Below are 13,027 nucleotides of genomic sequence, written 5' to 3'. Positions count from 1 at the left end.
GCGGAAGGGCTCGTGGGCATGAGCCACTGACAGGCTGTCTTCCTCCCGCCAGAGACCAAGGTGTACGTGGGCAACCTGGGCACAGGTGCTGGGAAGGGTGAGCTGGAGAGAGCTTTCAGCTACTATGGGCCGCTGCGCACTGTGTGGATCGCCCGAAACCCACCTGGCTTCGCCTTTGTGGAGTTTGAAGACCCCCGAGATGCTGAGGATGCTGTTCTTGGATTAGATGGGAAGTATGTAGGTATTTTAAACATTTAAAGTAGTCAGGGTGTTGAGCAAACATCACAGTACTTGCGGGGTTCTCTATCTCCTGTGGGTCATTAGAGTTAGTCCTTGCTTTCGTACAGCAAAAGTGCAATAAGGAAGAAACATGAAGTTTTGTAAACTGGTATGTGGTATGGATTTCTCCATTGCAGGATAATCTGTGGCTCCAGAGTACGTGTAGAGCTGTCGACCGGCATGCCTCGTCGCTCCCGCTATGACAGACCTCCAGCCCGACGGCCGTTTGATCCTAACGACAGGTGTTACGAATGTGGGGAGAAGGGTCATTATGCGTATGACTGTCATCGTTACAGTCGTCGGAGGAGGAGCCGGTACGTACGTGACCGGAGTGGTTGGTTGGTTGGTTGGCTAGGCCTGTTACTCTGGTAGTTTTTGTTAGCACAGAAGAGATTGTTACGCCGGTTTTGGTTATGGTTAACGTTAATGTTATAACTAACTGTGCAGGCGTATGTTGCGATTTGTTGCTATTTCGTATGGACTGTCACTATCTTAATAATCAACCTGGTCAAAACCTTTCAGGTTTCTTCGTTTGAGTCAGTCGCCTTGATTCAGAATGTCACGAGCCTTAAGATTTCATGCTGAGGCGCCTTGCAAATCCGACACTTAAGATCCTCCTAGACCTTGAGGTGATCAGCATAAGAGGCCAGATCCCCTCGAGCCATCTACACCTAGCTTCACCTTATTCTTTAAGGGCAGAAAATTTGAGACGGTGACCGCCATAACAGTAAATTTGGCTTTCAATTGGGGCCCCCCCCTCCGGTTTAGAAAGAGGAACACCAGATTGACCACATGCCCACCTAGAAAAATCTTCTTGCGTCAATCAAGCCTCACCCTGGCTCATTTGGCTGTCAGTTTGATCGTCGTTAGATTGAAGAGAACACCTAGATGCAGCGATCGGCTATAGATACTTCTAGATCGTCTAGATCTGCTAGACCTTGGGCCAAAGAGGGTCGACCTGCAAACTTGCAAGGTTTATTTTAAATACACATTACAGTGTTTTTTTTTTTTAATTCTAATGTAATTCTGAAATGTAATTCAGCTTTTTTAACATTTTTCTAGGTAGTAAAAATTGCTCAAGACAAATAGGCCCTGAGTTTTTTCCAACTGGCAGACACTAGTTTTTTAGTTGTCTGACTTTGACGTCAGCCGAGGCTCGCTTGCACTAATTGCTGGAACGTTGTTCTGAAAACCTTTGTCTCTAACCTAAAACTAGGTCACGGTCTAGATCCCGTTCAAGATCCAGAGGAAGAAGGTATTCTCGCTCACGCAGCCGAAGTCGTGGCAGGAGGTGAGCCTTACATTTTAAGCTGTATTTATTTTGAATTAAAAGTAGCATAGCAGTGTGCAACTGTGTATGCTTTTTTAAATCTTCCTGTCTGCAGATCCAGGTCAGCTTCCTATCGCAGATCCCGGTCATTCTCTCCTCGTAGATATAGGTCAGTCTCAACCCGCATGTCCCGATCTGATTCTTTAAGAAGATCAAGGTAATTGTTAGGCCTTGTGATTACCAGATAGTATTTCCATTAAGGTGGTGGATTCCATGTATATTGGAGGACATGGGAGGAGGGTGCAAAGCCCATTCTCTAGTCCTTGATGGAGCAGGCTTTTTGAAAAATTGTATTCCTGAAGACCATCTTCCTTTTTAAAAAGTTATATTGATCTTATTGAGTGAACTGATGTTGGAGTAGAAGTTATAAAAAAATATTTTTGGCCTTTGGGTCACACCTGGTAAACCTTTAGTTTTATGTCTGGCCTTCACTTAAGTTTAGGTAGTACAGCTGTGTTGGTTGTGAGTTGGGGAAGGGTCAGGGGAATTGCACTTCTGGTGACCTCTGAACTAGCAAATGTTCTAGGGTTTTTGTACATAAAAGTGAAGTTCTCTTGATGGGATTAGCTGTAGCAGCAAAGATATGTAATGTGTTTTCCATTTGGCTAGGTTTGCCAGTGTAACTGTTAGCAAACTCTCCCATACTTAGTCTTACTTTATGGAATCTTGGTATATTATCCAGAGTACCTTTGTAGACCTTGAGCACTTTTGGTTGAGTAAAACTAGTACCACTTAGCAGCTACCATGCTACTTCTAATAAACTGGTAGTAGTTTTTGACAATGACTTGTCTGTCCTCCCTTTTTATCAGCTTGTGTCCCCATGGACAATCTAGTGAGAACTGAAGCAGAGCATTCAGCTTTTCAAGTCTCTTTACATTTGTATTCAACCATGTGGTGCTGCTGCTACAAGTTTTTTTTTTAATCTGTGTTTGGCTTCTAATTTTTTGCTTTTGTGTCCAGACCCCGATAGACAAGAATTGCTGCTGTGAAACTAGTGATTAGGCTTCCCTTCTTTGAATTCCTTTGCTTGAGGGACCAAAACGCTATGCATTCTTTCTATTCATTAGACGGAGTTGCTATAATACTGCGGAAGACTTAATCCTCTTGTAAAATAACATTTTGCGTTAGCTGAGGGGGAGGTATGCATGAGTACTTCCATTTCTTTCTTTGTTTTAATTTTTTTTTCCACCCACCCCTACCCCTGCACCCAAACTTTAGGTCTAGATCCAGGTCAAGATCAAGATCTAGGTCTGCTCTGTGGCCACGAAGCAGGTAAAATCATTATAATGAAATCTATTAAGAGTTTTAAGATTTCCCTTTCTGTTAAGTTTGAGGATTGAAGTGTTATAAACCTGTACATCCAGTTCTGTATTTATGCTAGATTTTCTTGGCATTGCCAGCATTTTGCGGGTCCCTTCAGGGTCTGGCTGCATAATGGCAAACCATGGAAAAATCCTTGAAACAGTGAAGCATGTCTGCCTGGCGGGTGTCTATCATATACGAGTTATTAGAAACTTTTTTTCATGTTAAGTCACTTGAAAAGTCTTGGTGGCATTTGTCCCTTGCACATTTGGGATAAGTCCCTGCTTGTAACCTACAGGTGTTACTGTGTTGCTGCTTAAATCATTCTCTTCTCAAGTATCTGTTTTGTTTTGTTTTGTTTTTTAAACATCTTTATATAGTCTGTTGTGTGTACACATCCAGGCCAGGTACCTGAAAAGCATTCATAAGTGCCCCATCTCATGGTTATTGCTGTCTTGGTTATACCAGCACTGGTGAACTTCATGTGCTGTGGATATGTAAGAAATGGTGGTGTTGTGCCCAAGATTGTCTTGTATTGATTGGACCACAGGAATTAAATGTGGAAAGGAAATCCACTTTCTTAGGCCTACTTATTTCATAAAGAACAGCTTGCATTTAGGAGTCATTCCTTCCCTTTGTGGACCAGGAATCTCTTGCCACCTAAATGGTAAAGATTGGATTTATACTGGGGATTCTGGAGCAGATTAATATTTCTGAATCATTTTATCCTTTTGGTTAGATCTGCAAATATTGTTTCCTGTGCTTTAAAGCTGCAGAACAAAAACAGAGCGCTCTGTTTCCTGCCACTCTTCAGCTTTTAGTACAGGAATAGTTCTTAAAATGGAAATTGCAGCTAAAGACAAAGGAGCAGTGATTCTATCTAGAGGAGAAAAGGAGTACTACTAGCAGGAGCCATTTCTGAAGGAGAGAGAAGAAATTGGAACAATGAAGAAATGCTGATACGAGTACAAGGATTCTGGGGAAAAGGGTGGTGGGGAAGAGGACAAAAAGGCCTGTGGGGGGTGGGGAGAGATGAGCCCTGTCTTATCAAGATGTATTTTCCCCCCTTCTGATGCTTGAGCCATGCATTGAATGTTAACATTGGTTCCATCATGTTCACTTAGCCATCCATGACTCATTGGTGAGTAAATGGCAGTGATAGGCAGAGTATGTTTAATTAGACACACATTGCATGTTCATATGCTCTCAACAAGCAAGACTTCTAAATAAACTTCTGTATTATTGGTTACTCAGTTTTGCAGTTTTCAGATTCTGCTATTCTTTGTTCTTGTATGTACAGAGTATTCCTACTCATTAGCTTTGTTTCTTTGGAAATTCCTGTTTTACTTCAAGTATTTGTGGTCTGTTGTGCCAAATTTTGGGATTTGCATTAATATAAAAAACAAGACAAAAATGTTGCCACTTTTGTTCATCACTTCCTAAACATTCAAAATTAATCTTCACTTTAGAGATTAAGTAACTGTGCAGCAGAAGGGTTAACTGGCATTGTATGAATGTTGAGCAGGTTTTATCTTATTCGAAATTTTTACTGCATTCATTGTAAATGAAAGCATGTTCCTTGTTACAGCAAAGTGTGTTTTATGAGATGGCTATTTGGATCACTGGGTGTCTTCACTGGTGACATGAGAGATCTTACCAAAGGGACAGCATGTGAAGCTTAGAATGTGGTTACAGGTTATTGCTCTGGCCAGATAAGGCAAATTAGTGTTGTATATTTCAAGAGGTTCTGTTATGAGGGGAACAATTGATCGAGCTAGTGGGGAAGGCAGTGAGTGGCTTTTCAGTTCAGTGGCTTTTGGTTACTTTGAGCTTATACATACAGAGTTAAATTTAAGGATTAGTAGTGTCAAATAACCAAGTCCAAGGTTATATCTGAGTTTTGAAAATCATTGTATGTTTTTCAAAAACTTCTGATTTGCCTTGCTGCCTGAATTCAATGCAGTAAGTTTTATGTGAAAAAGAATAATGGTTGCCATTTTAGACAGTTCAAAGTTTATAGAAAGATGGAAGAAGAGGAAGGGCAAGCAACAGCTTGTCCAACTTGCTAGTTAAAAATCCAGCAGCTTTCTTGGATGTGGTATTGTAGTAGTTTTGAGTTAAACAGCCCTAGTGTAGCTTATAGCTCTGAAATCTTCTGAAGATTATTCATCTTAAAATATAAGAAAATAATCACAATCTTCAGTTGACATGCACACAACTGGGAATGAAGATGCAAGTAGAAAGTTGTTAAAGCATTGAGATGAGGATGATTGAGTGTTCTGGAAAATCAAAGTTGGGATCAGATGGGAGACGATCCAACTTCCAAATTTGGAATGCTGCTTTTGTGAAAATCCTAGCATTTTGAATAGAGGTCAATGTACTTGTATTAATTATTGCCACAAGTTTTTCTAGTAATTTTTGAAATGGTGACTTACCAGGATGAGCTTTCATGATAAATGAATTGGAAATACAGTATTTACTTGTATGCCACACCCCCACCCCTCTCTCCCAAAATACATGCACCTTGTTATGGAAAGGAAGAATTTGGAAAAACACCTTTTATTTTCTTTTCCATTCTTAACTGCCAGCACATGGGTTCAAGTGGCTGTCTGCTGGCCCCCAACAGGGAGTGAACCACACTTGGCTCACTCCTTAGCATTACTCTGTCTCTAAGCTGGTAGGTTCAGAACTATAGTTCTGCTCAACAGCTATAACAGGGTTAAAATCAACTGGCCCTGAAGGGTGTGTTCTGGCTCTGTCTTGGGTTGGAAGAGAAACACAGCCCATGGCAGCCATTACATGTTTTAACTTGGGGCAGAAAATTGACTTCCCCACTTAAGACATGCCCCAATTTTGGAGGGCTGACTTTTTCAGGAAAGGTGTGTTACACAAGTAAATACAACATAAGCTTCAGTAGTATGTAGGACTAATAGAGATTAGTTTAAATCTACCCAAATGTTGCAAGTTTTTTGTTTTAAGTTGTAAATGATGCCTAATCTTAAATGAGATTTAAGGCTGTGGAGCTCTTTTAAAGCTATTTTTAAGTATGGATATAGTATTATAACTAACAACATATGAGATTTAAGTGGTATTTCTTGCTGTTTTCTCAGTAGATCAAAGTCCAGATCACCGTCTCCAAAGAGAAGGTAAGCTGAATTTCTACTAAAGGTTAGTGTGTAGGTGTGTTGCTGGGATCTGCAGTGGTCTTTCTTGGAAAATCAGCTTTTATCAACATGGAAATTGCTAGCGGCTTTCCCTGTACTTCTCACTTGGAAATGCTAAAAAGTCTTGGTGGACTGATCACTTCAATGTTGTAACTTTTTTATTATATTTCAGACCCTCTTCCTTGATAACAGCATTATTAAGTGAAGTGTGAATGATGGCTTTGATCATAATCAGGGCTTCTTGACATTTACTGTACTGTCTCCTCTACATTTCATGTCAGAAAAGGCTTCGAAAACTTGCTGCAGCACTTGTTCAATATTACCTGTTTTTAAATTTAATGATGTTGTAGCAAACTTTTAAAATATAGCTATCCTTTGAAGATATTTAGTAATAGTCCATAATGGATGTTTTATAATCCATGTATCTTTAATAAGCCATGTTGAACTAGTATTAATAAGAGTGCTTGAGGAAGACGGGCTTAGCATAGTACGGTTTGTGCGTGTTTTGGTGGTCTTGCTATATGTGCAGTTTCAAATCAATGGAAATGCTCCTACTGATTTCTGTTTTCTTTCTATTTCAGCCGTTCACCATCAGGAAGTCCATAAAGGAATGCAAGTCCTGAAAGAATGGATTAAGATTACAAAATTAACCCTTTAGGAAGAAAAATATTTTGTTTACATTATTGTAAGGGATTTTGTTATGTCTTTGATATAAATGTAAGGGCTTAGTCCTAGGATATTTCTACATACTAACAATTGGCATGGATCCAGATCCCTTAAATTTGCCAAAAGTCATATCAATGAACAAATAAACAGCTTTTTGGTTTAACATCTTGACTTACAAATGTGGGACTTTTTTATTGGGACATTTGAAATAATAAACATGTATTTCTAACTAAACATTATTTTGTTTATGTGGAAACCCTACTGTTTGTTTAACTTTTTGGTAATTAAAGCAGATTTGTGTACTCTTTGGATGTGATGCAGGAAGCCACATTTAAACAACGGGTATGGAAAATACTAGCCTCCCTAAAGCAATCTGCACTCTTCCTGTTTTGTTTCACACTCTAATGGCCTGGACCTTGTGTTTTTTGAGATGGGTGAAAAAATGCTATATCCAGAAAAACTGCAAAGTGTTTATAGAAAGTGCTTGCTTTTTGCTGCTTCACCATCTCTAGAAGTGGGTTGAATTTTTTTATTTTTTTTTTTGCTTTGTGTATTTATATTGCTGATAAAACAAGAGTTTACTTCAAATAACCTCATGCAGCCCTCTGACAAAGACAAGGCACGAAGTGTTTTCTTGTCATAAAACATAGCCATGAGAATCTCTTCAGAATAACTCAGGCTTTTCTTAAAGGGAAAGAATTGCAAACACAACTTCCTAAATTTTTTTTCTTTGCAGCTCGCCTTTTCACTAATGTATGTGCTGGGAAGTAAATACAGCTTTTTTTTCTTTCCACAACCCACTTAAGTTTTTCCTTTAGACAAACTGAGAAACTGCATTTGTGACCTGCTTTGCAGCAAGGATGTAATCATAGTTATTTAAGGTATTGGTAGGTAGGCAAGATTAATGTCTAGAATATAGCTAATCCTTGATTGAAGGGTTTAATGGAGTACGTCAAGCCGTGTTGTTAGCCATATAGGGAGGAGTTGCAGAAGAGAGCACTTCATGTTTAACCTGATCATTGCTGTCCAAGGCTCAGAGTAGCAAGGGCAGTCTGGATTCCTTGTAACCTTTTTGGTTGAGAATATTAACAGTTACTTTTCTATTTTGAGTTGTCCTACTATAATTATATGGCTATTTAACCATTAAAAGCAAACTTGTTTGAGCTCAGATAGTCTGTAAATAAAATTATGGTCCAAGGTTGCACTGTGAAGAAAGAATTTTTGCACTAGCTCTAGAACCAAAAGCATATGGGGCTTCTCTAATGCAGCTGTGCTGCAGCTGATTCTTTAGATAGTGCAGGGTATCTGCATGGTAGTACTTTGAAAATGTATAGACTTCAAATAAATGGCAAATGGCATACCAAACCTCAGAGCGCAAAACTTGTTAATTTTAGGGTCATTGTGCCATTTCCCACTTATCTGTGGGCTTATCGAGACAAGTCTTAATTTTATAGTTGGACTTTTACCAGCATTTGGATATCTATGGGGTAATCGACTTGTTTATACATATTCTAAAAATAATAGAATCCAAGTATATCAGCTCTTAGAACGGACTGCTAGTTGTTTCTGACCGTTCCCCATGTTTGCTTGCTCTTATGTTCGCCAGCTGCTTTCCTGTTTAGTTTTTTTTTTTCTCTCTCTTTTTGCATGTATATGTACATATTCAGTTCTCATATATACAGGGCATTTAGTGCTTGGCAACAAAATGAACAGTTTTCATTGCTAACTCTGCTGTAATTAATATCCATAAAACAAGTTACTGTGAACTACAAAATGGGAGCAGGAGCTGACAGCATTGTATGATTATGCTGGAATGACTTAAATGCCCAGATGTAATGGCTTAGTACTCCATACAACTGGATGCTTTGATTACTCATTACCTGGAAGTTCTGCAGTATAATAAAAGTACCATATAAGATGGTGCTTGAATTTTGATCAGCTCTCTACTTTCTGTACTGTTAAGGCAAACTTAATGCACAATAAATCTGCAGACTAAAACTGCTGTACTGGTATTTCACTTCTTCAGAAAATTTTCACTTGAGGGCAACAGAAAATTGGATGGTTGGGGCTGCACTTTAGGCTTTTACTGGCATACCTTAAACCAAGGGTGGGTAAAATGGTGGATCAGGCTGGCAGTCAGACTCCACTTCCCAGCAGCCCCTGCTTAAGTTGCTGTGGCTGGTTTCCATGGAGATCCTAGTAGCAACAGCACCCTGACAGCACAGGAGCCTGGCCCCAGGAGTACTGGCAGAGCATGCAGCTGGGTGAGGAGCTGCTCCACATCCAGGATTTTGCAGTGGTGATGGCATGGTTAGAGGCAGACAGCATGAACCAGGGCAGAGCTGTAATCTGCCTGCATGGCTCTGCCAGCGGCATGCAGGCAGCAGATTAGAGCTCTGTCCGACTGGACCAGACTCTCACTGCTGCAAGATCCCTGCCAGTGCTGCTGGGGCTGGTCTCTGGGAAACCCTGTCCCTGCACTGTCAAAGTACTGCTTCTCCAGAGGTCTCCATGGAAATTGGCTGTAGATAGGCAGGGGCTGCTAGGAAATGGAGTCCACCACAGGCCTGATCTGGCCCATGGACTGGACATTGCCTGCCCCCGTGTTAAACTGGTCAAGTCATGGAAGTATCAAAAATGCTAGGATTTCTGGGTACAGAACTGTTCTAGAAGGGAGGCAGCATTCACTTTGGTCAATATAGCAGGCCAGGTTGTTAGAGCCCATCTGCAAACAAAAGCTGGTACTTAATGGGGAACCGTTGAAAGGTTCCTCTAATTTCAAGTGGCATTGGGCTGAATCTCCTTTTGGTGCCTAGGGATTGCAGATGTCAATGACTTAAACTCCCATTACCCTTTTAAACACTAGCCTGTATTATATAATAGAACTCATCTGAAAATTGCTGAGACTTCTTTATATTAGTGTTTCAGGACACCATTGCTACAGCTAGCCTATATAACTATATATTTTTCCTGCCCTTTGAGGTTAGTGGTGTTTTCTGCCCCCATTCTGCACTCACCTGGCAAGTTTTGCTGTTCATTATTCTTTTTCCAGCTGCACCTGTAGACTTCTGAATCATTATAAAGTCTGCCTCTCATGACCATTGGGAACTAGGGCCAACTATTGTCCCTAAAGATCAGGGACTTTGGCAGTATAACATAAGTTGCAGATACAGAACTAGTTAAACCACTGCTTGATCCTTTGGGAGTGTTCTTGGTTCTTGCTTCAGAGTTCCTGTTTACACTTCAGGGTTTTTTTTTGAAGTGGGGGGGCATGGCTTCCTTACTGTACTTGGAGCTGCAGGCCAGGTCTATTTCTTCAAAAAGGGCAGTACAACAAAGAACACATGCTTGTGATTTTTCAGCATGTTTGTAGTGAAGTCATTTTTACTGAAACATGTAATTCCCTCTGCTATAGCCCCAGCTGTTTTATCTGGACTGAGGAGGGCATGAGTACAGATATAGACCCACACACCATCAACTCAGTCCAGGAATTAAATGGCAGAACTGGTCCCTACCATAGTGAGTGGGTGACAGGATTAGAACTATTACCCAATTGCTTTTTAGCTTTTCATACTAGCTGCTTGGCATCTTTTCCCCAGTCAACAGTGGCCACTGAAAGCAAAAATGTGCAGGTAGCATATTAGCATTTTATTCTGAAGTTTTCAGACAAGAATAGTAGGCGTAGGCTATTTGTAAAGACAAGAGTTCACACTGGTTTGGAAGGTTAGGGACCACACTCACCTCCTGCATTTCTTCCTGTGTGTAGTGGTGACTACTAGGATCATACTTATATCATTTGTCAAGTGCTTTGCTATGAAAAGCTCTATGTGGATGCAGACTCCTATACTTTGTTCAGGCCCTGACTAAATCAAGTATCTTCCTTAGTTACTTGTATGGTATCACACTAACTTGCTCACTCAATAATAGCAATAGGATTGCAATCAACATTTGTTTCTTCATTGTCTCTCTAGTGGGGACTTATCAAATCATAGAAGAGTAGGGCTGGAAGGGACCTCAGGTAGTCAGCTAGCCCAACCCTCTGCCACAGGCAGGATCATCCCTATCCAAACCATCCTAAGTATATCTTTATCTACACTATTACTAAAACTGCTGCTGACCCTGACATACAACCACAAGGTATAGCACCCTAACCTGCCATGGTAAAGTAGGGGGACAATAACGGCCAATGCCCTGCTGCTGCACGGGTTAAATACACTAGAGATCCAAGGTAAGAGGGCCATGTCCTCCACTACCGAGAAGACAAAGCTCCTTACAGTCCATAAAAATCTGACTGGGGTAAAATTCCTTCCTGATCGCAAATGTGGTAATCCCTCTGACCCAGAGTGCAGGGCCAAGACCCCCTAACCAGGAAGTTCCAGGTTTTAGTCCCAGCAAGAACAGTTGCACATCACAGTCAAAATCCCCAGTCTTGGCTCCTGCCCGTACCCAATGTCTCCAAGGCAACTGAAAAAAACCCACCCCAAAACTTCACACAAGCAGCAACAGAAGGGACAAAAAATTCCTTCCCAACCTCATGCTGCTACTAGGAGGGCCTATAAGCATGGGGAATACCCATAGTAGAGCACAGATATTGTTACTCCCACATCATCCCTGACCAGTGCTTATCCAACACCTCCAATGGACATTTCACAACTTCTCTAGGCAGCAGGATTAGATCTGGGCTGAGCAGTACTTGAATCTTTCTGACATCCCTGAGTCAGCCCTTGAGTCAACTTGAAAATAACAAAAATAGATGGTAAAAACAATTACTTCTCTCTCATAGCAACCAATCTTTTATCTGCCTGCATTTCCCTATGGTAAACTGCATAAAGCTTATTTTAGGGTTCAGTTTCAAAAGGCAGAAAGGGAGAAGCAATGCAAAGCTCTCTCCGACTTTGTTAGAGGGATATTGCTATTTTTAGTGCTCACTGAAAAAAATCTCAACATCAAACAAGAAGTAGAGGGAAATGAAGAGAAAGCTGTGGTTTGCAGAAAGGCAAGTCAAGAGGCTGGCCCTAAGGAAACTGGCACCACCAACAGGGACACAAATAGCCCATTATCCTCTCTTGTGGCCACCGATTCATTCAGGCTCCCACTTTTGCTCACATCCTTTCCTTCTGTTTTAGCATACTTCCTCCATAGGGCGCTCATGTATTGAGAAGCAGAGGCTGTTTTCATCCTCCTGCTTGAAGTTTTGATTTCTTCACCACTGTGGCAGCAGAGAGCTGTGCTCCACAGGGGTCACTCAGGGTGAGGAGGCAAAGGTCCCACAGACTGAAAGCAGGAGTCCCCTCTTTGATCTCACTCCTCCTTCCTCTGCTGTGTGGCCAACAGCTACTGCATCAGCCCTCTTGCAACCACTGCAGAATTAATGCAAACAGGCAAGGATTAGGGGGTGGGGGGTGATAGCTTCTATTGGACCAGCTACATGGCTAGAAGAAAGTTTTCAAACGCCAGGCATTTTTCATCAGGTCTGAGGAGGAAAGCAAGCAAGTACAGGGTAGCAGACAGTTAGTGGAAGAAAAGCTGGGAGATCAAGATGCATCAAAAGGGGGGAGGTTCTGATGAAGAATGTCTTACAGTCAAAAGCTTGTCTAAATTTATTCCAACTATGCAGTTGGTCTAATAAAAATTACTCCCCCCCCAAATCCTTGCCTCTTGCATAATTCCTGGACCATCACAACTACAACATCACTCTAACACTATTATAGAACTAAGGTTTTTATAGGCATGCAATATATACATAGGGTGACCTTATGTCCCAGATTAGCTGGGACAATCCCAGATTTTGTAGGCTGTCTCAGCATCCTGGCTGTTGGAGAAAATTTAAGCAAAAGACCCAGACTGGCAGGAACTTGGAAGCCCTGAGGTTAGCGGTGTGTGAACATGTGGGCACACCTCCTGGTGTCATCCTGGATTTCCCTAAAATAATAATGATTACCCTATACATACAAGTCACTAGGCAGGTTAACCTAGTAACTTGCAGCAGCACCCTTTCCCACAGGGAGGGAGTGTGTGGCTGAGGACAGAGTGTGTGCCTCCAGTCTGTGAAGGGGGAGCTAATAACTAGGCCTGTGTGAAGCGGCTAGTATTCACTTCGGATTGAGATTCAGTCAATTCAGGGGACAGTGGTTCAATTTGGTGATTCGAATCACTGTCCCAAATCGATTCGGCCACTGCCAAATTGGCCAAATCTCTGAATCAAACAGGCCCCATCCCCTGCCCACTTTCCCAGCCCCAGCACCCCTGCTCTTTAAAAAAAAAAAAATGAAAAGAAAAAAGCCTC

At 41.4% G+C, this 13,027-nt stretch overlaps 2 protein-coding genes across 7 annotated transcripts in view; one reads left to right on the top strand and one right to left on the bottom strand.

Moving 5' to 3' along the window:
• The window catches only part of LOC102377813 (serine/arginine-rich splicing factor 7-like), a 7,296-nt gene extending 390 nt beyond the window's left edge, over positions 1-6,906 (top strand). Inside the window, exons 2-8 of one of the 5 annotated variants that reach the window (XM_025205716.1) lie at positions 53-233; positions 417-521; positions 1,496-1,570; positions 1,665-1,766; positions 2,828-2,881; positions 6,022-6,057; positions 6,657-6,906. In XM_025205716.1, the coding sequence (XP_025061501.1) occupies positions 53-233; positions 417-521; positions 1,496-1,570; positions 1,665-1,766; positions 2,828-2,881; positions 6,022-6,057; positions 6,657-6,681 (578 nt within the window). In that variant the 3' untranslated portion in view covers positions 6,682-6,906. Of the gene's footprint in view, positions 1-52; positions 234-416; positions 594-1,495; positions 1,571-1,664; positions 1,767-2,827; positions 2,882-6,021; positions 6,058-6,656 lie in introns of all 5 variants that reach the window. The other 4 variants (XM_014520539.2, XM_025205715.1, XM_014520538.2 and 1 more) reach the window with 4 other exon arrangements.
• DHX57 (DExH-box helicase 57) overlaps positions 6,065-13,027 on the bottom strand; it is a 49,806-nt gene continuing 42,843 nt past the window's right edge. The window contains exon 23 of one of the 2 annotated variants that reach the window (XM_025205710.1): positions 6,065-6,694. In XM_025205710.1, the coding sequence (XP_025061495.1) occupies positions 6,653-6,694 (42 nt within the window). In that variant the 3' untranslated portion in view covers positions 6,065-6,652. Of the gene's footprint in view, positions 6,695-7,273; positions 12,102-13,027 lie in introns of those variants that run through there. The other variant, XM_025205711.1, reaches the window with a different exon arrangement.

The sequence above is a fragment of the Alligator sinensis genome, unplaced genomic scaffold, assembly GCF_000455745.1.
Source record: "Alligator sinensis unplaced genomic scaffold, ASM45574v1 scaffold794_1, whole genome shotgun sequence".
NCBI classification, from domain to species: domain Eukaryota; kingdom Metazoa; phylum Chordata; order Crocodylia; family Alligatoridae; genus Alligator; species Alligator sinensis.
This window is presented reverse-complemented; position numbering and strand designations above follow the sequence as displayed.